The 26919-nt window shown below is 41.6% G+C and overlaps 1 protein-coding gene across 3 annotated transcripts; it reads left to right on the top strand.

Moving 5' to 3' along the window:
• The first annotated feature begins 428 nt into the window (after positions 1 to 428).
• STRADA (STE20 related adaptor alpha) lies at positions 429 to 26395 on the top strand. Of its 3 annotated transcripts, none has more exons than XM_061590878.1 (13): positions 429 to 675; positions 5421 to 5508; positions 7729 to 7786; positions 11571 to 11599; positions 14339 to 14441; positions 17299 to 17372; positions 17589 to 17697; positions 19294 to 19417; positions 20648 to 20819; positions 21215 to 21319; positions 21470 to 21711; positions 22742 to 22784; positions 24966 to 26395. In XM_061590878.1, exons 2-13 carry the CDS (start codon positions 5473 to 5475, stop codon positions 25116 to 25118), a joined length of 1248 nt encoding a protein of 415 aa, XP_061446862.1. In that variant the 5' UTR covers positions 429 to 675; positions 5421 to 5472; the 3' UTR covers positions 25119 to 26395. The 3 variants fall into 3 exon arrangements, with proteins under 3 accessions (XP_061446862.1, XP_061446861.1, XP_061446860.1); XM_061590877.1 differs by lacking the exon at positions 17299 to 17372 and adding an exon at positions 16726 to 16847 and having other exon boundaries at positions 430 to 675; positions 5421 to 5484; XM_061590876.1 differs by lacking the exon at positions 17299 to 17372 and adding an exon at positions 16726 to 16847 and having other exon boundaries at positions 430 to 675.
• The last annotated feature ends 524 nt before the right edge of the window (positions 26396 to 26919 follow it).

Raw genomic sequence — 26919 nt, 5'->3', positions numbered from 1 at the left:
AGTGCTTTTGCACTCAAGTCCTGCTTGCAGGCTTCCAACGGGCATCTGGCTGGCCACTGAGAACAGGATGCAGCAAGTTCTTTTTATGTTCTTAAACTGCAATATTAACAGTTGACTACACTGCGTTGGGTGAGGCAGCTCTCCAATCTACAGTATAGGGCCACTGGAATTTATTGGCATTGGTAGGCAATTTTCTAAAACGTTTTTATGTATATGTACACGCACACACACACACACATCACAGCCCCCACTCCCACCCTCACAAGAAATAAAAGCACAAGTGATCGCTGTTTCGTTTCTGCTACCCTTTTTTTTCTGAATAAACACTCTGCAGACAAATTGCAGCTCTCGCGCTGAAATCCACCTCGCTTTCTCTGTTTTCTACGGGCAGCTGTCACTTCCGCCTTGGGGAGGGGGGGAATAGCGGTAAAAGGATCTAGGAAGTCCTGTCTTCACAGTAGTGGATGGTGACTCTATAGTTTTCCTATCTCTGGGCGTCCCAGGCCGGCCGCCGGGCTTTTCTTTCGAGACCTTTCTTCCCTCTCCGACTTCGAGGCGGGGTGGCGGGCTCGTGGCGAGGATCGGATACTGGAGGAAGCGGCGCAGCGCCGGAGGCGTGGGCGCGAAGCAGTGCTTCTCCGGGCTGCCGGCCGAGGGGATCTGCCAGGGGTTGAGGTGAGGCTCCTCGGCCGTTACGCTCTATCCTCGGACTTACCTTGGCGGGCAAGCGAGGGGAAGGCCTCGCACAGTCGCCCTCCCTTCCCGCTCGTTTACAGTATATTCAAGTGTATTTCTCTGCTCTGCGTCGATCCCACCTGGATGCGCCGACCCCGGGAGATATTTGGAGAAGGTCGCTTGCGTGTGTGTGTGTGTGTGTGTGTGTGTGAGAGAGAGAGAGAGAGAATCTGTACTAATTAGTCTTCCGTTAGTTTTGTATCTATGCGTAGGGGTGTAAGTATAAAACAAAGCCGGGACTGGAAAAGGCTCCGCTGCCACTGCTAAATCTGATCGTGACTGGATCGGCTCATCTCTAGTCCAGCAGGACACGAACGTGGTCGCCGTGTCCTGCTTCTCAGCATGGAGACATAATAATAATGGCCATTATGACCATCGTTGTTGTTAATAGCCGCCGGCAGACCTCCAACTTCTTTCTCCTCCTCGAATTTGGCTAATTTTTGAAGCCATCTTAAGCACCGCCCATCACCGCATCTTACAACAGACAGCATCCGCTCCCCGAGTTGGCCCTGTACTCTGTGCAATCGTGATGGCCTCTTTTCTGTTCAGAACCTGCTGTCAGTCAATTTCGCTGGGCAACCCTGAACTCTAGTAGTGCGTGTTGGAGGCCGGGGAGGTGACATCTCCTTATCACTTTATGAATTGCCTGTCCCCTTGCGGGCCAAAAGTGGACAGGTCACTGCCCCCCTTCTAGTGAGGGACCCCTCCCGAAGCCAGCTGAGGTGAGAGAAAACTAGGCTGCTATGGGAATCAAATGCTTTAAATAAATTAGACAGGCTGTGGGGAAGGAATCCTTGTCAGCTAACCCCAGCAACAAAGAAATAAATAGCTGGGATAGTTTTTCTTGAACAGCATCAGAGATGGAGTGGGTTCTGAAAAGAAGGAGGGGGTTCTGAACCTATTTGCCCTAGCAGAGCTCAGGTGGTTTTGACAGTTGCTTGACAGACAGCAGAGCAGCACATGCTGGGGATGCTTTCTCCAGTTACATAACTGCTGTCATGGAGCTTACAAGAGTGCAGGAGCCCTGTCTCGATCAAGTAGGTTGGCAATCCCATAGAGGAACAGCTGGAAGTGCTGTGTTTATGCTGTGAGCCTCTGCAGAATTAGGGAGGGGGTGCAGGGAGGTCTTGACTCATAAGAACATTTATTATTTATTATTTATTTAATTAATTTGTATCCCGCCCTTCCTCCCAGCAGGAGCCCAGGGCGGCAAACAAAGCACTAAAACACTTTAAAACATCATAAAAACAGATTTTAAAATACATTAAAACAAAACAGCATTAAAAACATTTTTAAAAAACAACCTTAAAAAGGGTTAAAAACATTATTAAAAAACATATTAAACAATTCTGACACGGATGCAGGCTGGGATAGGTCTCAACTTAAAAGGCTTGTTGAAAGAGGAAAGTCTTCAAAAGGCGCCAAAAAGATAGCAGAGATGGCCTGCCGGTTTCCCATGGGAGGCCCACAAATGAGTGCAAGAGCACTTGTTGGAGAGTTGCCTGCAGAGAGCAAAGGGATATAGCAGCTGCCAGGCATTGTTTCTGGATCAGACAATAAGTGTGAAGGAGTAATAGAGAGGTGCCACATGAGTGTTAAGAACATAAGAAGAGCCTGCTGGATCAGGCCAGTGGCCCATCTAGTCCAGCATCCTGTTCTCAGAGTGGCCAACCAGGTGCCTGGGGGAAGCCCACGAGCAGGACCCGAGTGCAAGAACACTCTCCCCTCCTGAGGCTTCCAGCAACTGGTTTTCAGAAGCATGCTGCCTCTGACTAGGGTGGCAGAGCACAGCCATCATGGCTAGTAGCCATTGATAGCCCTGTCCTCCATGAATTTGTCTAATCTTCTTTTAAAGCCATCCAAGCTGGTGGCCATTACTGCATCTTGTGGGAGCAAATTCCATAGTTTAACTATGCGCTGAGTAAAGAAGTACCTCCTTTTGTCTGTCCTGAATCTTCCAACATTCAGCTTCTTTGAATGTCCACGAGTTCTAGTATTATGAGAGAGGGAGAAGAACTTTTCTCTATCCACTTTCTCAATGCCATGCATAATTTTATACACTTCTATCATGTCTCCTCTGACCCGCCTTTTCTCTAAACTAAAAAGCCCCAAATGCTGCAACCTTTCCTCGTAAGGGAGTCGCTCCATCCCCTTGATCATTCTGGTTGCCCTCTTCTGAACCTTTTCCAACTCTATAATACCCTTTTTGAGATGAGGCGACCAGAACTGTACACAGTATTCCAAATGCGGCCGCACCATAGATTTATACAACGGCTTTATGATATCGGCTGTTTTATTTTCAATACCTTTCCTAATTATTGCTAGCATGGAATTTGCCTTTTTCACAGCTGCCGCACACTGGGTCGACATTTTCATCGTGCTGTCCACTACAACCCCGAGGTCTCTCTCCTGGTCGGTCACCGCCAGTTCAGACCCCATGAGCGTATATGTGAAATTAAGATTTTTTGCTCCAATATGCATAATTTTACACTTGTTTATATTGAATTGCATTTGCCATTTTTCCGCCCATTCACTCAGTTTGGAGAGGTCTTTGGAGCTCTTCACAATCCCTTTTTGTTTTAACAACCCTGAACAATTTAGTGTCGTCAGCAAACTTGGCCACTTCACTGCTCACTCCTAATTCTAGGTCATTAATGAACAAGTTGAAAAGTACAGGTCCCAATACCGATCCTTGAGGGACTCCACTTTCTACAGCCCTCCATTGGGAGAACTGTCCGTTTATTCCTACTCTCTGCTTTCTGCTTCTTAACCAATTCCTTATCCACAAGAGGACCTCTCCTCTTATTCCATGACTGTTCTTCCAGTACCTCAGCCTGGGGGTGGGGGTGGGGGAGGAACAGTACTGAGACTATGCCTCTCTCTTCTCCTGTAGGGAGTCGCAATAGAACTGTTTGTGCCTAGCGTTCACCGACAGAGAGCTTTCATGGATGTTAGGAGTACACATTTACCTTATGTCTCCTGTGTTGAAGACACTTATTAGCTGCTGGAGGAGGAAGGATTGTTTTGTCAATACAATTTAGCCACAAGATACAAGTCTTATATATTGGATTTGGGGAGAATGGGGGACATGCAAGATGTTTGCAGCAGTTACGTTTTAAAGTATAGATTGTCCCCTTTCTTACCTATGTGGGGAGCTTTGTTTTTGCATCTTCACTTGTAGGGGTGTCTGGAGTCCTAAGATGGCATACCCAGGGTTGATTTGATTTAAATCACTTCCATGAAGGACTCAATTTTAATTATTTAAATCATAGTTTAAATCAATAGTGAGGAAGATTCTATTTAATCATCACTTTTTTCTAAAAGTACATAATTGTTTAATATAACCTTAATACATATTCGGAGATGTAGGTTTCATTAGAAGGTAGGTACACACTAAAAATTGTTTTCAGATTTTCATCAAAAATGGGATAATAATTTGGTTGTTTTAGTACTTAAAACAGAATGAACTTGTGAAGTTATTCAGGAGATGAACCAGCTCCAGCAGTTCAATTAATCATGATATTTTTGTCATGATATGCCAGAATCACCACCACCAAACAGGTTTTGAAGTTGTACTAATAGGAGTGTTTATTCTTCTTCAGAAAACAACATTAACAAAATATGCAGATTTTTGAACTATTTCAGTTTTTTAGATAAATGTGAAGTTTTTTCAAAAAATAAAATACAGGCATTTTCAACCAAGTCAACATGAGAAACGTAAAATATTGGGTAGTACAGTTAACTCAGTGTTCACCTTTGTCTTCCTTGTTCGTTGTCTGGGGGAAAAATACAAGCTTTCCTGCTTTTTCAGTTCCCAACTTATTTCTCAATTTAGAATGAATTAGCCCAAAGGAAGACAAAATATTCTGTCTGCACCTGCAGAAGAGGCTACTGCTGTTAAGAGCTGGATTGCCCTTCAATGGTCTTCTCTTTTTCAGATCTGCTCCATCTCTCCAAATTCTCTGTTCATTGACCTTCTCTAGCTTTGCACTTAGAGAGAAGCAAGGCCTAGAGCGAGAGAGAAAGAGGAGTCTGAGAGAGTATAGGATTTGACATGATGCTGTTCCACGTCTCTGGCTGCCCCCCCTTTTTTTGGTTTCTCTGGTGAAGGTGTGCTGATGGTTGAGAAATGCCAGTGGACTTCTGTGTCAACCTGTCCCTGAGCAGTTCCAGTGTAGCTTCACTGGAAGAAGTGCTTACATGGATATGATGGCATAGTATCCATCATACTTAAGAATCCTTAAGTATATTCTTAAGAATCTCAATATTGCATCTTTAGTCATATTTTCAGTGTAGACACCGAGACCTCTCTCCTAGCATGAGACTTTGAATTTCATTACATATTATGTGCCTGTCGTCTTCCCTCATGAGTGACGGTGCAAATGATAAGTAATGAAATTCAGTTGGTTTGATTTTCCTCCTCCAAGACAATACAGTGAACTTAGTGACTGAGGAAGCGTTTGCATCTGGTACTCCGACATCTAAACCTGGTACTTGATCCATTGCATAATTGCAATGGATCCCCCACCTTTTAGGAGCACTATTTATTTGGTTCATCTGATACTAAATGTTTTTCTTTACCAAACACAACGCTGTAGCTCTTGTGCTGGTTAGTATTAAGCTAGAAACAACCCATTCATTTACAACTTTTTGAAATATTTGTTTTCCTTTTTTGTTATTATCAGGGCTGTTTTAACATTTCATGCCTCTGGTGTAGCATTACCAAGTCTGGATTCCATGTCTTTCCTTGTAAGTAAACCTGAACGAATTAGGGTGAGTGTCAAACATGATTTCACGATTTAATTAGCATTTTCTGCACGTTTTTTCCCTTTCCATGTGCATGGGTTGATGTATGGGGCAGAGCTGTGTCGACTTGCTCATATTTCCCTTGCAGAAAGCATCCCTGCCTGTCAGGGACATGATGGAAATTAGGAGCTATGACTGCAATCTTCTGTAGTCACTGGGAAGGAGAAACGTTCATTTTGAGGAAATAAATTTAGGATCAAGCTGGAAGCTCGCTAAGTACAAAATTATGATTTGGGTGTGAGATGGGGGTTTTTAGGTGGACATGTTGTAACAAAGCTGACTGCCGCTATCTGAAAGAAGATTCCTATCTGTAAGCACAATGCCTTGCAGTTTAAGCAGTCAGAATTTTTTTTAAAATAATATGCCTGTGCTTTTCTTTTGAGTGCCTGAGCACATTTCTGGGTAGAGGGCTGTTTGAGCCATTTTTTCCCTCTGTCAAGTCAACAGCCCTCAAATCTGCTGTTTGCTGCTTGCTAGATTGAGTGGGAATTGGCCATTTGGGAGGGAGGGCTGATTCACAACTTCTATATTCAGACCTCCTTTGTCTGTTAGCAGTTTGGAAAATGGTCAAGCTTTAGAATGCTAGATCACCTTAAAAACAACTTTTGCTTTATTGTGTACTATAGTAATCTTTCTAATTTATATGGCACCTTTAATTGTAATGCCTTACGATTTCCCTTGTGTTCACTGCTGCAGTAATACTGTTCAGTAGGTCACTATTACTCCCAATTGTACAGATGGGAAGGTGAGATTGATAGGAGACTTGAGCAAATCACTTTCTCAATGCATGGCAATGGTGATACTTAGAACTTGAGTTTCCCAAATCTAAGTCCAGCTCTTTCTGTCTGCTGGAAAGAAATATAGGCTAATGAGGCAATGTGTGCTACAGTTCTCAAATATGTTAATTCTTCATAGCAGGGGAGCAGAATACATGTTTTGTTCTACAAGCAAAGCATTCTATGCAGCAGTGAAGTTTCCCGGAAAATCTTGAGCTGGAAAATTTTCCATTGCTCTGAATCGACAGAATGCTGGTTTAGCATGTTTGTTTAACTTTTCTCTTTTAGTTTTCTTTTCTTAATGTGTGCCATCTTAATCTTTACATGCTATATAAATCGCTGAAAAATTCTCTGACAATATTTTTCGAAGTTAGTTTAATTGAAATATTTGATATGGGGAACAGTTTAACAATGTGCACCTAGTGTGGGTAAATGTTATAAATAATTCAGAGATTTACTTTAAATTAGACTTACTGGAATACTTGTCAATATTTTAAGACATTACAACTCAATAGGATTTACTTACTTTATATTATTTAGATTTTTCGGGGGGAAATGAAGGCACTGGAAAGTGTTAGCATCTTGATATTAGCACACCTGAAGAACTGTGTGCATAAATATAAGTGCTTCCTAGGGATAGTCACCTAAAAATATTAATTAAAAGCTTGATTTAAATTTGACTAATATTGTATCCATTCCAGTTGCCCAATTTGATTTGCATTGTATTCATTTATTACATAACTAATTAATCTTAGGAAACAATGGATTTTTAAAAGTGAAAAAAATATCTACTCCACATCACTGGTTCTTTTAATAGGCATTTTCGGCATGGGAATTTTTGTATGTTTAGTTCAGGGTCTTCCAAATGGACAAACAATTATATCGCTGATCCAGGCAAAGTTAGTCATGACTAAGCCCCATTGAAACCAGTGGAACTAATTAGACACCACTAAGGGCCAAGACAGCCAGATGTGACTGAATATTTGTCCTGTTCACATACATTCTTTTTAACATCAAGCGAGATTTGTGGATGAGGAGAGATGAATCCTTTGCTGCCTTGCCTCCCTTCCTTCAGGCACTGTTTTTTTATCTTGTCTCACTTTCAGTATTGGAAGTAGGCTGGGAGAAAAGTGCCTGAAGGTAAGGTAAGATAGACAGAGGGGAGAATGTTGTTACTAAGGAAAAGTTCCTCAAACTGCAAGCGGCAGGCAAGGCTTTGTGCTTACAAAACAGCAAATGGCACTCACGCTGTGCAAGGGGGGAGGGGAGAGAGCATGAGGGCTTGGCATTATTTCTGAATAATCTCTGCATTGCTGTATTTTAAGGATCATACAGATATTTTCTTTGGTGAAGTAAAATGAAAATAAATGATGTCACATTAAGCTTTGCCTTTGTGGGTTTTCTTTTCTAGCGGTGGATGTCTGAGAAGTTCATTTTTGAGGGCTTGAGGGAGTTGGAACTATTTGGAGGTAAGTACTTTAAATGGTAATAGAAATCTTCCTTAGCTGTGACTCCGTGCTTCATGTTTTTCAGTGCTGTGAAAGGAAGTTAGGTGCTTAGCAGCACGAAGAGTATGATATTGAAATTTTTTTCTAAAGCTTTAACCCACAGAAATGGAATTGGTTTGCTTTGAAATATATACTCTGAGTGTCTGTGGGTGTAATTTAAGTTCTGCTCCTGGGGGCACCTCATAAAAACTAACAGCTTCATAACTGAGCTAGGGCTCTTGGCCTAATTTCAGTCAGCCTGCAGAGGTGGGATTGTACAGAGAGAGAGAGATCTACACAATCCTAAAATGCTAGAAACTGCCTACCATTGGCTTTGTCCTCAACTGACCCTTCCCAGGAGTCGACAGCTTTCAAAGGAGAAGTTTCCCTACTCCTGGTTTATAATCTGTGCCTTGTTTAATGGATTGCAGCATCCACTAGGAGCCTCTCCAGTGCCTGTTCATTTCAAGTGGATTTCCATAGAAGGCATTTCCAGAAGCTCAGTAACCCATTGGTTTGAAACTGTATCTTTTTATAGGAACAGAATAAAGGGCGTTCACCAGAAATTCTACTTAAGTTGTCACGCATAAAGAGGCTATAATTAGACGTTTCCTTCATTACATTCTGAAATAAACTTCTATGTTAGCAATAAAAAGTCTTCTTGAAGTCTGTTCCAGAATAAATGTGCAAGAGTGCTTGCTTGGAAGCACTTGGAACGTCAAGCAAAACTAGAACTCTTCTTCCTGATATGTAAGGCAGGCAGAATTTGACAGGGGGGCACTTTCAAACTGGCAAATTGCTTATTTTAAGGCTGATCAACAAATTGTGCATTAACAAATCACTAGGTCTAGACAACTCAAATGTAACATTGTTGGGCTTGTAACAAAACTATGCAATACCCCTAAAATTGACCTTCATGCCAGATGATTGGAAAATAGCCAATGTAACATTGATTGTTTAAAAAGGAACTTTGGGGAAAACTATTAAAGAGCAAATTGTTAGGCAAACAGAATAAGTCTAGCTGAAAAAAGTATTGGTACCGCTTGTGCAAAGAGAAGTCCTTCCTCACTAACCTGTTAAAGTTCTTCAAGTGTATAATCAAACGTGTACATGGTCCAAGAGACATTATAGATGTGGACTCCTGAAACAAGAGGGAAGGTCCTCATGGATTAGAAATGAGGTAAAATACAGAAGCAGAGAGTAGGAATGAATGGGCAGTTGTCACAGGAGAGAGATACAAGATCGCAGAGCTTGGAAAAGTTACTTTTTTGAACTACAACTCCCATCAGCCCAATCCAGTGGCCATGCTGGCTGGGGCTGATGGGAGTTGTAGTTCAAAAAAAGTAACTTTTCCAAGCTCAAGATGTGAGGTCCTTCAAGGATCTGCATTGAGGTCAGTGCTGTCTAACTTATTAATGAATGATCTAAAATTTGAGTTGAGTGGTGAGGGGCCAAATTTACCAATAACACCAAATTATCCAGGGTAGTGAAAACCAATATGAATTGTGAAGAGCTCCAAAAAGATCTCTCCAAACTGTAAATAGGCAACAAAATGGCAACTGTGGTACACTGTAAGAAAGTTTAAAGTGATGCCAATCCTAACTTATACACGCACACTCACTAATGGGGTCTGAACAAGGAAAGATATCTTGAAGTCATGGTGGAGATCTCAAAAAAACAACATTGACCCAGTGTGCAGCAGCTTTGGGAAAGAGAAATTCTATGCTAGGGATTATTGGAAAGGGGTTGAAAATAAAACAGCCAGTATTGTTAGTGTAGTTTTACAAATGTATGGTGCAGTCACGCTTGATACACCATGTGCTGTTCTGGTTGCCCCATCTCAAAAAAGGACTTTGTAGAAAAGGGCAAGAAAAATAATTAAGAGTACATTCCTCACGAGGCAAACACTCTTACATTTGAAGCTTTTTTTTAGTTTAGAAAAAAGATAACATGCAGGGATATGAAGCAGATTTATAAAATTATGCAAGGTGTCAGAAAAGTAGATGGAGAGAAGGAATTTCTTTCATAAGAAATGGGTTAACCCATGAAACTGATGGACAGGAGATTCAGAACAGTCAAAAAAGCCCTTCTTCACATAGCACATAATTGAGTTTTGGAGTTCACTGGCATAAAATGTGGCAGTGGCTTTAAAATAGGATTAGACAAATTCATGGAGAAGGCTGTCAAGACGGCAATATGGAATCCTCAGGTTCAGAGGCATATCAGTGTTGCACATCTTTATTCATACTTGTTTCTGCATTGCTCTTTGGCATTTTTAAATAATTCCAGATTTAAATAAAAAACAAATACGTATTTTATAAATAAATATATATTTAATATTTTATCTCAATGTACCCATTTCTAAGGGAGTATAAAATGTGCATTTGTTTACACATTTTGGTATTTTGTTTGAGCTGAGAATTGTATCACAAAATTCAGAGAAGCGCAAAATCCACAGGATAATTATATTCCAATCTGTGCATTAGTCCAAGATGTGCAGACTAGGTCAAATGATTTAAAAACAAAATTCTCCTCCATCCCAACTACTGAATATCATCTGCTTGGCATTATCTATGTGCCTTCCTTGCAGACTTCCTGGAAGCATCTGATAGGCCACTGTGAGAAGCAGGATAGAGGTGTAGATGGACATTTGGTCTGATGAAACAGGGTTCTGATACCATTCCTGAACATTTAAATCAGATCTCACTGCCACTTATGAAAATGACTAAATAGCAATGACTTTACCAAAGGCCCCTTGTAAGTCATTGGCTGAGTCTGACCCAGGTCTTTCAGGATTTCAAGATGACAAGTTGTCTACTGTGTCATTTTGCCTCTGCCATGGATTTTAAGCCCCATGTGACACTTATTGCTCCCTTTCGCCCCCCCTTTTTTTTGTGCCTTTGCATCCAGGTCCGATATGAAAGCCACCAATTCAGCTGCCCTCCTTAAAGCTTGGCATAAGTTGGCTTTGGGGCAGGTGGCTCATCTGCATAATAATTTTGTTGAGATACCAACACAACATAGCAATTATCTGCATGTAATCTGCTGTCATCCAAACCTTTGTTAATGGAACTTTGTTAATGATTTCACGGTGAGGCTAGCCAAACGTACTTTTTCCTCAGAGGTATTTTATCCTCAGTTGGTTTTCCCTCTCACCCTCCAATCTCTTAGCACTAAGTAAATTAATTTCTCTGCAAAAAGCAGATTCAGAATGCTTGAGATATGTAAAAACCTCAAGTGATACTTGAGTCAGAGCAGACCCATTGAGATGGATGAACATAAAAGTCCGTCTATGTCAGTGGGCCTATTTGGAGTTTGACTAATATTGGATATTGTCCCAAATAAGCCACTCCAGAACTGACTCATGACTCCAGTTCTGGAATCCTCATCTGTCTCTCTGGCTTGGCTGTGGTTGGGGTTTCCTTGTGTTGGAGCCTCAAAGCAATAACCTCAGCCCCCCTTTTTTGCTTATAACAGAGAATTGGACATTGTGCAAGTCCTCAAGTGGGAAAGGAAATATAGTTTGAAGTCTTTCTCAGCTCAAAGTTGTATATGCAGATAAGGCTTAAGAGGAACATACTAGCATATATTGCAAGGAATTAATATTTTTCGTCCAGTAGCAGCTGTCAAGTATGGCACCAATGTGGGTTATGATGCCCTTTTAAGGTTACTTAAATATCTCTTGTTAATGAATTAATTCTAGTCTTGTCCTTCATGGGTATCTGTTTAAGAAAACACAGTTGAATGATTGATTTCTTTACTCCAGAGCAGCCTCCGGGTGACTCTCGGAGAAAAGTAAGTGATTTTTGTAGGCTGTGGTGCAGTAGCCTATTGCATGGAGATTTGTGGACATTTTTTTCCATTTTGCCTTGTTTATACATCTAATGTTTTCAGCTGTATATTTGTGGAATCAAGGTTTCACCCTGGAAAGAAAGTTTTGGTGTGTGGCATGTGGATTTGTTTTAGGCATAAATCTTGGATTTTCAAATCTCTGTTCTCGCTTGTAATATAATTATATGACTTTTCAGTTGATCTTTTATTTTTTAAACTGATAAAATGCCTTTTTAAGAAGGAAAATCTAGAAATGAGATAGCTGAACAACTATTTTAAAAATACACAAAAATCACTCCGTTTTTTCTCAGCCTGTGCTCAAAATCAAATTCAAGAGTTATGACCTGCCAGATTTAAATTTCTACTATCTTTTCGTACTTCTAGCCAGAGCTGGAAAAATCACAGGTGCCTGGTCAACTTGCTGACCCCTAGGACTATCATTTTTCCTCATATGTGTTAATACATGAAATGTTTAGTAGACCACAGCTGCAATCCCATACCTAATTACTTGAGAATAAGCCCCACTGAGCTCAGCGGGACTGACATCTGAGTAGAAATGCATAGGATTGCACTGTAAAACTGATAGGTTCCTGCCTGAGAAACATGCACACCATTTTTTGAACTGTTGGAATATTCATAAATGCTGTAACCTTTCAGGCTAAAGATATCAGTAGTTACAGCCTTGACATGATGTGCAGCTTCTATGAGAGAATGAAAGGTCAGTTTCCCAGGGAGAAACCTCTCATGCCGTGTAGGAATAGGAGGAGGTATTGGAATTAGGAAGGGAAGCTGAGCGCTGTGAAGAGGGCCCTTACGTAACTAGAGACAACAGCATAGGGCCGAGAGACAACAGCATAGGTAGCCCAGGTTTGAGGGGAAATAAGGCGCAGTTGACAAGGAAGTTGAGATAAGGAAGGGCCAATGAGAAAGGAGGGATGGGAGAATGGATATCGCATGGTGCAGCAGTAGAAAATGGTATATACGGTACTGTTGACAGGAAGAGAAGGAAAGATAGAGGATTGTGCAGGGGCGCTTACTGAGAGCTGAGTGAGAAGACAGTGGAGAGTCATGCTAAAGTAGGCAAGGCAGACTAAGCCATGGAACAGAAAGAAGAATCTGAGCATATAAACAGAGGCTTAGAGCTGGAGAAAGTGGAGCTTGGAGAAATCTCTCACAGAGTCTAGGGATGGGGTGCCTTTGTGCTGTTGGTATGGAAAGAATTAACAGGCAAGGTAATATTTGAGGGACTGTAGGCCAAAGATGCTAAAGAGGTGAATTGGGAGATGTGGCTGGAGGAGGTAGTCAACTCTTTTTCCAGCCTTGGCTCTGTTTTTTCCAGTTGTACCAGTAAAAGTGCATCTGATCTTCCCAAACACATTTTCTTAAAATTATAGGTCCAGCTAAGCTTAAGTTTCCAAAAAGCTGTGTCTTTAGAGGATGGTATATTTTATAAACAGGAAGTTCAGAATGAGAAGGGTTTTCTTTCTCTGATGTTTTCTTAATTTTTGCCATTTACACCAGAAGAGATCCTGTGTTGAAACCCTTGGGAGCAGCTGTATTTGATTTTCTTGCAGGGGCTTTTTGTGTGCTGTACTTCATCAATAGTATTTTAATTTGAGCTTTCTTACTTTTCAATAAAATGTTAAGACCTTCAATAGAGTTCTTCTGCATGGATAGAATTTTTCAACCACTTGTTTCTGAAGTGGAATAGAGGGGGAAATGTTAATGTGTAAAAATAGCAGATTTGCTATTTCGTTCAATGCAAACCTTTCAAGCTGCTTTATTAACATAACCACCTTCATTTTAAAGAGTTTTAGGCTGGAATCATAGGCCCACGTACACGTAGGGCTTCCTTCTGAGTAAACATCTTTAGGGTTGCACTGTTAGACACACAGCTTCAATTATGCCAAAATCTTGACTTTTTGTTCTGTTGGTTTTTCATTTACAGTATCTGACTTTCTTTGCAGGATCTTTGTTTTTATTATTATGGTTTATCATTTATAAAGCTCTTTCAGTGCAAAGTGTGCTTTGCAGGCAAGCGAAGAACAATAAATGAAAGGAAGAAAGGTTGAGGGTTTCTTAGTAAGACTGCAAAGGAAATACAGTGACTGCTGAAACTTTTGGAAGCAGTGGTAGGAACATATGAATCGTAGGTGCATCTGACTTAAGAGTTGTCTGCTTTGACTGACAGTGGCTCTTCACATTTCAGGCAGATGACTTTCTTAGCCCTGTTTTCTTATCTCTTTTTAGACTGAAGATTGAATCTGAAATATTCTGGGACCTTCTATAAAACTGAAAGTGGTGGTGGCAAGTCCAGATTTGGAAGTTGCATGACACTTCATATTTACATGTCAGCATTTTTTGCTGTTGTGTACTGGTTTGTGGAGGCAGGCCACCTGGAAGTGAATTATAATCAAAAGAGGTAGCAAAGGAGACCATGCATAATAAGCTGAGAAAGCAGTGACATTTTCAAAATCTCAGTGCGATCTTATACATGTCCACTCAGGGAAAAAGTCCCATTGAATTCAGTGGGACTTTTCGGTAAGCATGTGTAGCATCTATAAAAGGTATTCTAGAGAGAGACCTTTTCCAGCAAACAAACAATTTCACCCAATTACATCCTGCCAGTTTAAGCATATTCAGAACTATAATGCAAATTTTATTTTCTCCTATTAGTCTCCTGTATCTTTTTTTCTTTTCCAGACCAATGAAGCAAGCTCAGAATCAATAGCGTCTTCCCCAAAAAGGGACACCATGAGCTGTTATTTGCCTGACAGCAATTGTTATGAGTTACTGACCATAATAGGTAATGTTTCCACTCTAGGAAAAAGTTCTGGATGTTTCACTTTTCCTAGGACCGATCTCCTCATTTCCTTAACTGTCTTTGTTTTCTGAATGGAAAAATGTTGTCCTTTCTTGGGGTGGTGTTACTTTTAACAGCAGTGATATTGGCTCTTATTTTCTTTCCAGGCATATACTTTAAGCCATAAAATAAAAAAACACCCTCACTTAACATAGTGCTGAGACACTGGGGAAAATGGAACCCCTCTGTGGGTGGATGTGTCTGAAGAAGAGAGTGTCAGGCCACCAGGTCCCCCATTGTCACTGCCACATCTCTCATCCCAGCATCAGTACTGCTAACCATTTTGCTGAGTCTGGAGAAAGTTGTACTGGTTCTTGGGCAATCAAAAGCTGTCCTCCCTATGCTCTTTCAGGTCAAACTGGGATTGGGAGTCAGTGTGATCTGGTATGGGGTGAATACAAATATTATTTATTTATTTATTTATTTCGTTTCATTTCTAGACCGCCCATAGCTAGTAGCTCTCTGGGCGGTGTACAAAACTGGATTAAAATACAATAATATAATAAAATCAATAACACATAGCAGCAAGTTAACTAACAAAATTAAACGTAAAAACATTAAAATGCCTGGGAGTATAGCCAGGTCTTAACCTGGCGCCTAAAAGAAAGTACTGTAGGCGCCAGGCGTATCTCCTCAGGTATGCTGTTCCAGAGTTCGGGGGCCACCACAGAAAAGGCCCTAGATCTAACAACAGTCCTCCGGGCTTCCTGATGAGTTGGTACCCGGAGGAGGGCCTTATATACTGAATGAAGTGAACGGGTAGGTTCATAGCGGGAGAGGAGTTCCACAAGGTATTGTGGTCCCACACCGTATAAGGCTTTATAGGTCAAAACCAGCACCTTGAATCTAGCTCGGAAACAGATGGGTAGCCAGTGCAAGCGGGCCAGGACAGGTGTTATATGCGCAGACCGATAGGTCCTCGTCAACAACCTGGCTGCCGCACCTATGATATGGGCACCTATCAGGTCACTCGTGTGTAGGGTTCATCCTCATTAGCTGCTACTGTTCACCTTTATACTGTTGTCATTCCCAATGCTATACTGCAAAGCCTGATCTTTTTTTTCGCCTGTGCTACTTCCTAAATTCTCTTTCTCCTAAAGTCACTTTGAAGGGATATTAGCTTATCACGTCTGTCTTGTGTTCCTTGTGTTGATTGTCTGTGGGTTCAATTTGCAGAGGGGGAGGTGTTCAAGGTTTTTATTGTATTTGAGATCCATCCTTGAAACCTTTCCTGCTCCCAGACACTGATCATCGTCCAGATCTCTCTTTCCTCTCCCCAAACCATCCACCATTATGTCTTGAGTTGTCAGGTTCAACAATCTTCTGAAGACTTGCTTTTTAAAGAATTCTGAGCCGATTTTACAAATCACTGTTCTCCAAGAAGCATGCTTCACCTCCCTCACTCTTATACAGCTGCAGTAGTATAATAAATGGCATTAAGAAGTGACCACTTCTTAGCATTCTACCAAAATTAACTTTGTGTATTATAACACAAACATTGTATAAATTCTCTGTCACCAGGAAACTTGATATGGAGAGTCTCTATATCACATTTTTTCTAAATTTCTGAGAAATCAGATGGGAAAAGTGGCTTAAGTCACAGCAATTTAAGCATTTTTAAAATGTATTTATTTGGGGTATTTGTTTATTTTATTACATTTATATCCCACCTTTCTTCTGTTGTGGAATCCAAGGTGGTGCACATGCAGTTCCCAGGTGATCACCCGTACAGACACTGACTGTATCTCAGGATGGTTTACAGTGCACTCTAAATCATAAAACAGTGGACTGCATCCAGACTGAGTTAGTCAAACATAGATCCTATTAAAATGGGTGTCGGAAGTTAGTCATGACTCATTGATTTTAGAGGGGCCTAAATGCAGCTAACTTCATCTGGATCTAGCCCAATAATAAAATAGCATTGCAACTGAATGAGTGGTTTCTGTTGTTTCCAGTATTTTATTTTCTGTCAAAAAAAAAAGATCTCAAAAGTTATCTTTTTAAGTCTTTTGGAAAAATCTTAACCTTCAGGTAGTTCACTGTGATGCACCTTTTATTGCTTTGAAAATTTGTTGTGTATCTTTAAACTTAAGAAGTTTAAAAGTTCTGTTTCCTGAACTCCACCCTAATTAAGAATCCAAAAATGGATAACAGCAAGCATGAAAATGCTCAAGTTGAAATTGTGTTGAAAATGTTATTGTGATCAAAATACCTCTTATCTTTTCAGGCAAGGGCTTTGAGGAGCTAATGACAGTGAATCTTGCACGGTATAAACCAACAGGAGAGTTTGTCACTGTCCGGAGGATTAACTTAGAGGCCTGCACCAATGAGATGGTGGCATTTTTGCAGGTAGAATTAGCCATCTTGTGCAGTTAGCTTGCTTTGTCATTCCTGAAGATGCTCACCTTGGTTGGCCTTGAATTATTGTGGCTCCTGGCACTACTTGGCGCACATTCTACTTTCTTAGGGCTCCATGATTCTATATAGCTGGGATCAGGCAGATCTGAAGTAAAAGGGCCTGTTTACATGGCCTATTACCTCATCCAGTAGTAACTGTATTATAGAATCATACAACTGATCAAATTCCTGTCCTTCTGAGATTCTAAGAAAGGTATTTTCACATCTTCTACTGCTGAACTGCTCTTAAGAGTTAGGGGATTTTGAGCCAAAACTAGCCAGCAGAGCTAGTTATTTAAAAACAATCAAAGCTCTCGAGCAGCTTATAAGATTAAACAATAAAAACAGTAATACAGAATTACTGTCTGTCAAATATTTCCCTTTCACCTCTTTCCATTAATAGGTATATTCAAAGCTGCACTTGATACATTCCCAGGAACAATAAATACATTATGTTTACATATTTTAAATTATTGGGTATGTATTATTTTATTTGTATTTTTAATAATAATTCACTTGGATTAAATAGCCAAATTCTGATTGTACACTGAATTGGCAACAGAAGTAGCAGCCCTTGATTCAATGGAAGGGTGTCAATTGGCCATTTGTTTCTCCTTGGGTATCCATACCCCTTGAAGATTACTATACTCATTGGTTGAGAATCAGTTACTGCAGTGTCATTTTTGCTTTCAGGGTGAACTTCATGTCTCAAAGTTCTTTAGCCACCCGAATCTTGTGCCATATAAAGCAGCCTTCATAGCTGACAATGAACTGTGGGTTGTTACATCTTTCATGGCCTATGGTAAGTAAGACATGGGCCTTCCTCCATTATTAGACATGATGTCGCTTTAATATGAGGACATATTCAGGCACGGACAATGATCCAGCATTCTGCAGAGAGCTCTTATGCACTCCCCGTGCTTTGGATGAGGTGGAACAACTTTGTTTTCTTCAGTACTTTGTTCTGCATGTGCTCCCTCAAGGAAGGAGTTGTGTAAACCTCAGAGACAGTATTGTTTAGGATGAGGGTGATGAAATTCCTAGCGAGGACCTCACTCAATCACTTTTGAGGTAAAAATATGCTTCATGCAGGGAGACTTGAAAACATCTTGTGAAATACAATACTCCCCAAGACCAAATGACAGTTTCAAAGCATCTTCTGAGATAAAAAAATTCCCCATTTGAGGAAAAATATAATTTTGTAATGATAGAATTTGACCACTGTACTTATAACCAGCCTGTAGTCTAGTCAGAATTTATTATTTATTAAATTTATTTATACCCTGCCTTTTGGCCAAAGGCCCTCAAGGCGGCTTACAAAGAAAAATAAACACAAGTATAAGAATACATCAATGAAAACAATCCAATTTACAAAAATTAAACTAAATAACAAATAACATTATTAAGAAAAAAAATGTCCAAGAGTTGTTTGTTGTGGCTGGAGGCCATGCACGGCAGCCTGCTGTCTTGTTACCTCTCTTCCCAATCTCCGAACGCAGTAAGGCCTCCATGTTGTCAGCCTCAGTGATGTCCAATAGCACATCCCCGTCGCTGTTCACTGCAGCGATGTTGGCACCGTGGTCCAAGAGGTATTGTGCAATCTCAATGTAGCCGCAGGAATCCAGCGGAGTCCAGCCCTCGTTGTCAGCCTGGTTCACATTGGCTCCATTTGCCACCAGAAATTCAACCACTTCCATGTTCTGACTGCAATTATTTTGTCTTTATGCCCCATAAATAAAAGTAAGCAGGAAGTCCAGAAACATTTTTATCCCTTACAATTCTCTCCTTTTGAATTGTGAAAGATCCAGTAGAAAAGTGGCCATAGAAATAATGCTGATCTTGAGATGAAATATGGGAAGTGAAGATCCAGGCTGACCCTCATTCAAACTTTTGTTTAAGTTCTGAAAAACCACTGGCAGAATAGAGAGAATGAAAACAGAGTTCCAGGAGACTGCTTCACCTGCAGTTGTAAGTTGGTATAGTGTTGTTCCAGCTTTAATTGCTACACATGATGGTGGTGCAACACTTGTACACAGAAGTTCTTTGTATTTAGACAGAACTTTTCCTAAGGCTTTAGCATCATCCATGTCTCTGGGAACCTTTATACATTCTCCTCTTCACTAATTTAACCTTTCTGCCTGCTGCTGTTGTCTCTAGCTTTAAGGAAGAAGCTTCATTTGTGACTTTTTGAGAGAAAAAGATAGGATGCTAGTGGAGTAAATGACTTTACTCCTCTCAGATGTAATCATATATGCTTCAACTTATGTCTTCAGGCATCTGAAGGCAAGGGTATGTGTATGGCTTCTACAAGTAATAGGAGAAGCAATTCTTAGAACAAGTGGCTTGAGCTTTTCTGGACTGTCAAAAGTACTTTGTGTTTGTTTCTCTCTCTCTGTAGGTTCTGCTAAAGATTTAATCTGTACACATTTTATGGATGGGATGAGTGAACTAGCTATGGCTTATATCCTCCAAGGTGTCTTGAAGGCCCTTGATTACATTCACCATATGGGATATGTTCACAGGTAAGTGCTTTTCAGTTGAAATTGTTGCACTTTAAAGCAGTAAAAAGCAAAATCTGTTCTGAAATCAGTCCCTTTACCTTGCCTTCCCACAAATGTAGCCAGTGCTGGTGTAATTTATTAGGAATGTATAGTTCAGTGGAAGAACAGCCGTTTCCAAAACTGCTCGTTTAGGAGACTTGACAGTTAAATGAGTTTGAAAATGGTTTGAATTTGTGGTGTAGACAGGAGAATTGCAGTGGTCTTGCTCCTGATCCTTGTAGCAGGGCAGAATCCAAACTGCCACTGTGGCTTACTGTGCATTTGCAACATGGGCATGGAATCTAGCATATGGAATCCTGAGAATCCCAGCTCTCAATATAAAAATACACACGCACACATTCTATCCTTCCTCCTTGAAGGGAAAAGTCCCTGTGAAACTTAGTGGCCAGTTGTTTTGACCATCCAGGGTTACCTTTTTGCTAATGTTACTCTGTTAAATTGTGTGGCAGATAGCCCCTGCCTCCAATCTGGTATATAAGTGCAGTCCAGATTGCCATGTTTTCATACTGCACACCTGAAGCAAGGACTGGGACCTGAGCAGCAAGTGTGCTCTTGCCAGGTTTGGTTGGAAGGAGGGAGGTTTCCTTGATTTTTCAAGGCTTCTGCCTTTTGCCCAGGAATAAGCGCAGGGGTTGAAATTATAATGTGTTAGCCATCCCAGTGGCATGCCTGGGTGCTCTCTGCTCAGGCTAATATTGCTCCAGCTCTGTTTGCCCTAAATGGTTGCTGGGTTGATCCATGGGTTCCTACTTGCGTATAGTATGTAGCAGGGGTTCCCAAACGGTGGTTTGCAAGCTTCATTCAGGTGGTCCACAGCATGTCCCCATTAAATATTTATATTTATTTTTAATTGTATTTTATTGCTTCTTTTTTTCTTATATTGTATTTTATTGCATTACAATTTGAATTCTATGGAATGCAGATTTGTAACACAATAAATACTATAAGAAATAAAAGAAGCAATAAAATGCAATTACAAATCGTAGCATAGTGCATTACAATTGCTGCAACAGGCAGAAAAATCATTAAGTATGCCACCAGGAATACCAGCAATTTTCAGGTGGTCCGTGGAGAAAAACAGTTTGAGAAACACTGGTATAGTATACTTAGATCCTAGACGTTGGATTTCCTAGGATTGAGGGGTTGGGTGGGGGTTTGTGGCTGCTTTCTCTCTATCCTCTTTGCATGCAGGAGTGTGAAGGCCAGTCATGTCCTGATTTCTGCAGATGGGAAGGTGTACCTCTCTGGCCTGCGCAGTAACCTAAGCATGATCAGTCATGGTCAACGTCTCAAAGTAGTTCATGATTTTCCTAAGTATAGCATCAAGGTGCTACCATGGCTAAGCCCAGAGGTCTTACAGCAGGTATGTTCTTTCTTAGTCTCATTTTCTTAGCCTTTGGGTGTACAGGACCAAATGTGTCTCACTGATAAAATGAATGGTAAGGTATAGCCCCCCAGTTGTGCATTCTGAGATAGTTGTGCAGATGACTTCCTGCCACACCAACTCTACTTTTCTAAAAGAAATCCTGAAGTTACACTGGGAGGCCTGAGCATAAACCCTAGAATAGGGGCGACCCCTCTTCTTTGTTGAGTAGCTCCTCAGGTGGTTCATGTGTGCCATGGGAGTAACACTAAGAGCACCTATAAATACTGTCTTTTTGTAGGTGGTTATGATGGATTCGTTGTTTGATTCATTTCTGTCACAGTTTAAACAGGGTTCCAAAAGTTAATCACATTATTTTCACTGTACGATTTTAGAATCTCCAAGGCTATGATGCAAAATCTGACATCTACAGTGTAGGAATAACAGCCTGTGAGCTGGCGAATGGCCATGTCCCCTTCAAGGATATGCCTGCAACTCAGGTAGGTAGATTTTCTGTTCCCCTCTTTCAGCCCCTGACAATTCTATATCAGAGCAAAGAGGCTAAAAGTATTTGTGGCACTAACACCTTTACTGTAGAGTGAGCTTTTCTAATCGGCCAAACACAGCTGTTTTCTCCTCTCATTCTTCAGATGCTTTTGGAGAAGCTAAACGGCACTGTTCCTTGTCTTCTGGACACAACGACTATTCCTCCAGAGGAGTTGACTATGAAACCATCACGCTCAGGGGTTAGCACTGGGTTTGAGGAAGGCATGGCAGCCAGCAATGCCAGGGCCTCTAATGGTGACGCGGCAGCACATCCATACCACCGTACCTTCTCACCCTACTTCCATCACTTTGTGGAGCAATGCCTGCAGAGGAACCCGGACTTGAGGTATAGCAAGAACAACGAAATCTTACAGAGTGAGGAAGGTTTAAAAAGTTGCATCCTCTGTGGTGATTTGGTGATCTAGGTACTGCTTGGTTTCCAATTCAAGCTTTTTTCCTGCTACCATGGACATAGAATTGTGTCTTTTTGCAACTGTTCAAATGCTGTTGGGTCGTGGGTGAAGGATGAACATTGCTCGGTAGAATCCATGTCCTCTATTCTAGGTTCTGCCACCAGAATACGGGAGGCCTGGAGACTCTCTAATCAGGATACACAGGGGAACACTTGATGATTAAGACATGTTTGGTGGGGGAGCCAGAGCTAAACCATTCCACAGGACTTGATGAATGGACGCTTTGAAGCAGCTACTGTCCGTGCCTGTGAAGTAGATTATCATAGCATTGGCTGGTAAAAGGGGAACATTCAAAGTCTGTATCAAACAAGCGATCTGTGCTTAGAAGACGCAAAGTAATAAAAAAGTATGCAGACGTCTTCTCTCTTAAATGTATTCATCCATTCCAGATGTGCAGACATAGAATGGTTTTGCATTGAATATGACAGGATGAGAGATATAATTGGTTCTCGTGAATCTGGTGTTGATACATTCAGGAGAACCATGGATGGAGAGACACAGTCATAGTAATTCATATAGCCATAGCTGAAAGTTTAGGGGGAAAACCAGCTCGGGTTAATAGAAAGAAGGGTGGCTTCAGATGTTATCAGATGCAGATTGAACAGGTATTGTACATCCCTTGAGCTTCCTGTTCCCCACCCTTCTTTGAATAATCTGAATGTGGACGTTCCCAAGCATAATGGCTTGAGCTTTTCCTTGCCTAGAGGCAGATGGGAAAGCTGCAAACAATGGGAGCCAGCGTTTCCTCACTCAAATTTGCAATTGTTCCCTTCTGTTTCTTAGCAGTGAACTTGCTAGTTTTGAAGCTTGACTATTCTGAGGGGTGAAGGAATATTTCCTGCTCTCCATCCTTGTTCCTTTTTATACTAATATATCACCTCTTCTTGTGTTTCTCCTGCATAGGCCAAGCGCAAGTACACTACTCAACCATTCCTTCTTCAAACAGGTAAACTCACTTGGGGCCTCCATTTTGCCTCACAAATATATTTTCCTTTTTTTCAATCATGCTGTAGCAGAGAGTAGGCTTTTAGAGCTGGGGCGATGGGGGGAGAGAGAGTGCTCTGTGACTGTTACAACTTTCTACTGCAACTGACCATGTGAACAAAATGGGGCTTTTCCAGGGCAGCATACTCTGAAAGTCAGAGTCTGCATTTGGTTTGCATTACTGTGTTTTTATTGAAAGCCTTGGGCTTCTTTTGTTCAAGTAGGAGACTTTGATCTGGTGGTGAGCAAGAAGCCAAGGGACTGCAGAGGACAAAACATTCACCTCACTACATTTGAACAGCGAGGTGGAAGGATAGTTCCTGCAATTTAGGATTTGGGGGGCTCACTTTCCTCCCTTCCTTGCTGGCAATGAATTACTACAGCTACAGGGGAGGAAGGTGGGAGAATGGAACACAATTCTTTTTTTCCCCAGCCTTGCTGAAGCACAAACGTCTACCCCTTAGAGGCCATCCCACTCTGAGGATTAGAAACTTTTTGTTTTTCAAATTTGTCTCATTGAGAAAATGCATCCAATTCTCCTTGAAAAATGGAAATGGACTGCCTTCAAGCCGATCCCGACTTATGGCGACCCTATGAATAGGGATTTCTTGGTAAGCAGTACTTAGAGGGGGTTGACCGTTGCCTCCCTCTGAGGCTAGTCCTCCCCAGCTGGCTAGGGCCTGCTCAGCTTGCCACAGCTGCACAAGCCAGCCCCTCCCTTGTCCGCAACTGCCAGCTGGGAGGCAACTGGGCTCCTTGGGACTATGCAGCTTGCCCACAGCTGCACCGGTGGCAGGGCATGTAACCCCTGAGCCACTCACTGTGGAGGTGATCTTTAGCTGGCCCTAGACACCCAGGAGACACCAGCGGTGATTTGAACTCACAGACTCTGTACTCCCAGCCAGGCTGTGCTATACCTCCTTATGTAGTTGCAATACCCTTGCAGTTGGCCTCTTGCCTGAAGCAAGTAGCAACATCCTTTGGTAATGTTAACTTGCCAAATACATAATTCAGGCTGTTTTGTGAAGCAAAGGAAGCAAGCGAGTTGGAGGCACTTTTTAATGGGTTGTTTTTCAAGGCTAAGCTGGAAATTGCCAAGCTTCAGAATTTATTTTGTGCTGGCTTCTTCCCCTCCACTCCCAGAGTTGCACAAAACCTGGTCATTCTTCTTCCCCCCCCCCATTTTTCTAATGCCTTCTTTGGCTCAAGGGCTGCATTTATTCTTTGCCAACCTTCAGAGGGCTCATACCAATGGTGTGTGGAGGCACCCCACAATCGCAACTGACCAGATCAGCTAAGGAGGAATGTTACTGCCTTCTCTCCACACATCAGATGACTGATCTGATGAATGAGGAAGAGGGCCATTTGCACCCCATCAGGCTTCTGGACTGAGCAGAGGGGTTTAAACCTCTGCGACTACTCTAGCAACATTTCTACTTCTATATTTATTTTTTCTGCCACTGCCAACATCAGGTGGGGGGAGAAAAATTTGCTTGTCCCCACCAGTCCAGGACCCACCCGTTCTAACGACCTTGGATTTATTTTAGATTACACTATAATTTAAGACCAGATTACCAGTGGAGGATTCCCAAGAGTATGCCATTTTAAAAATGCTGCAAAATGTGGGAAAGACATGAGTGTAGGGTGGTATATTGTGGGAGGGAATCTTAGCACTTGTGTTTGGACAGCCTACTGTGTCTGGACACTGAACTTGTAATTCTTGAATACCTTCCACTTGGCTTGAGTTTTCCACAAGCATAGCCACCTCCTCCCCACCCTGTCTCTGAACATAAGAGCAGTCTGGCTGATCTATATACTCCAGCATCCTATTTCCAACAGTAGTATGCCCCAGAGAAACTCACAAATGGGGCATGAAGGCAACAGCCTTCCCAACCCTGTTAGTTCCCAGCAGGTACGAAACTAATGAAAGCTAGAATTCTGGTTTAATGTTTCAGTGGAGGTCAAGAAACTTAAGGATGTGAAATTTAACTGCATGTGCAGAGTCCAAATCTTCAAAGTGTGGTTGTAGGTGGCCCCCCATGTCTGTATAATTGCATGGTTTAAGTCCCAGTTAGCCTCTTTACACTAGCATAGTGCTCTTAATTCTACACATTTTAGCGGTTTTCTTTTTCCTGTCTTCCAGATCAAACGCCGTGCATCTGAAGCACTTCCTGAACTGCTGTATCCTGTCACACCCATCACCAGCTTTGAAGGCATGCAGGCACAAGACCCTAGCCGTATTTTTGGACTGGTTTCCAATCTGGAGCAGCTTGAAATGGATGACTGGGAGTTCTAGAGCTCCAACAGAAGAAAGCACAAAGTGTATAAATTCTTGTGAAAAAGCTTCTAGTCATGGTTAACTTATTTAACACCACCTCCCTTTCTCACAGAGCCGTGATGTTACAGCGCAGCTTACGTCTTCCTTAGGAAGGTGGTCTTGCTGACACACCAAAGCAAGGTCGGAGAGCAGACTGTGGGAAGGGGAATGCATGGCAAAGATATGGTGCTGGAGACTTCTAGTTTAGATTATAGTATGTTTGCCTTCAAAAGGAAGCTCTGTTGAACCAGTTTTCTCCTTCCATTTCTGTGCTGTTGCAGGAGTGCTGGCTTTGGAGAAGATGTTCTGGTGTTTTTTGTTGTAGTTTCCTGACCAAGGGGTGCCTTTGAGACAGCTGCATATCTGCTTGGATGTTAATAATGTTGCTCACAAAGCATTCTTACCCATAGGATCACCAATGGAAAATCAGTAGCTTTGCAAGACAAAAGTGCAAGTAGCATTTGCAACAATTGTATCTCATGAACTTATCCCCCCCCCATATCTTTTCCACTGGCTAATCAAGGGATAATCAGAATGGTAGACTAACCGTATGGTGCTAAAAGCTGGCAACAGCAAGTTAGGAGGACAGGGCTCAGTAACTAAGCCAGCATCTCCCACTAGTATTATTACTGCTGTAATGGCTCACCTTCATCTGAGTGCTGTGCACTCTTGTTTTTTTAAAAGAAAAGCTTACACTTCTCTTCCATCAAAGAATATATTTTGAGGAGTTGCTCAACAAGGACATTGACCCTAGCTGTCTCTCTGCAACATAGGTTGAGCATATGAAAACACCTTGTATCCTGTATTTCTGCCAAATTTACACCCATTATTTTCTCATTTTTTATGAGGGGTTTACTTAGTGTTTACTGTATAGCTTTTCATTCGAAAACACTTTGCTAGTCAGATTTTACTTTCCATCTACCACAAGTGCTGGTTGATGAGGCAAACTTGCAGAACCTCAAACACTTTTCCATTAGCTTTCATCTGCTACCCTCCTTGCTGTTCTAAAGTGCCCAAAACTCTGTAGTGAAGCCTTTTCTTTCCATTCTCCTCTCTCTCCCCTCCCCCCCCCCCCCGGCTCTTTTCTTCTTGAATCACTTTTATGCAAGCGCTGAGCCAAATCTCTTGCATCTGTCTGGCAGGAGTAGTTGCAGGACTATGTATGCCTGTGTGTCTTAAGCTGTACTTGAACCCAATCCATGTTTGGTCTTCTAGTTATGTTGCCAATAAAAGATTTCTGCACTCTTACCTGATAACTTGTGTAACATAGTGATAGTTGCCTTACTATGTTCACTTTGTAGTGAACATTACCCTGGCACAAAGGATTATCTGTCTGAAACTGGAGGCACAGCCTCTAGGACTATAGAGAATGGATGGCAGGTGCTCTTCAGGCTCAGGCAAAGCCTGTAATGAATCCAGAGCCTGTTACAGCCTAAAGGTTAGTCATGCTAGTTTAACCAGTGTACTTTTCCTTCCTGCAGCTGAGTCAAAGTTTTGTTACTGAAGCACAACAGAGGTAATTCTCTAGAGATAAAGCCTTCCTTTGGATTATAATAGAGTCCACACAGTCGATACCTTTTATTAGAGCCAACTAGACTGTCATGAACTCTTCTTCAGGCTGGATGTTAAGCAAAACAGGGAACCGGGGAAGCATGACCTTCGAGGCTAAAAGTCTCTGGACTGCAGAAATAAAGAGATGGAATGCAAGATGTATTAAACCAACATAGCCTCTGCTACCTACAAGACAATTTCAGAATGTGAAGGCTGCCAGGACAAAAAC

The sequence above is a fragment of the Rhineura floridana genome, chromosome 11 (genome assembly GCF_030035675.1).
Source record: "Rhineura floridana isolate rRhiFlo1 chromosome 11, rRhiFlo1.hap2, whole genome shotgun sequence".
NCBI lineage: Eukaryota > Metazoa > Chordata > Lepidosauria > Squamata > Rhineuridae > Rhineura > Rhineura floridana.
This window is presented reverse-complemented; position numbering and strand designations above follow the sequence as displayed.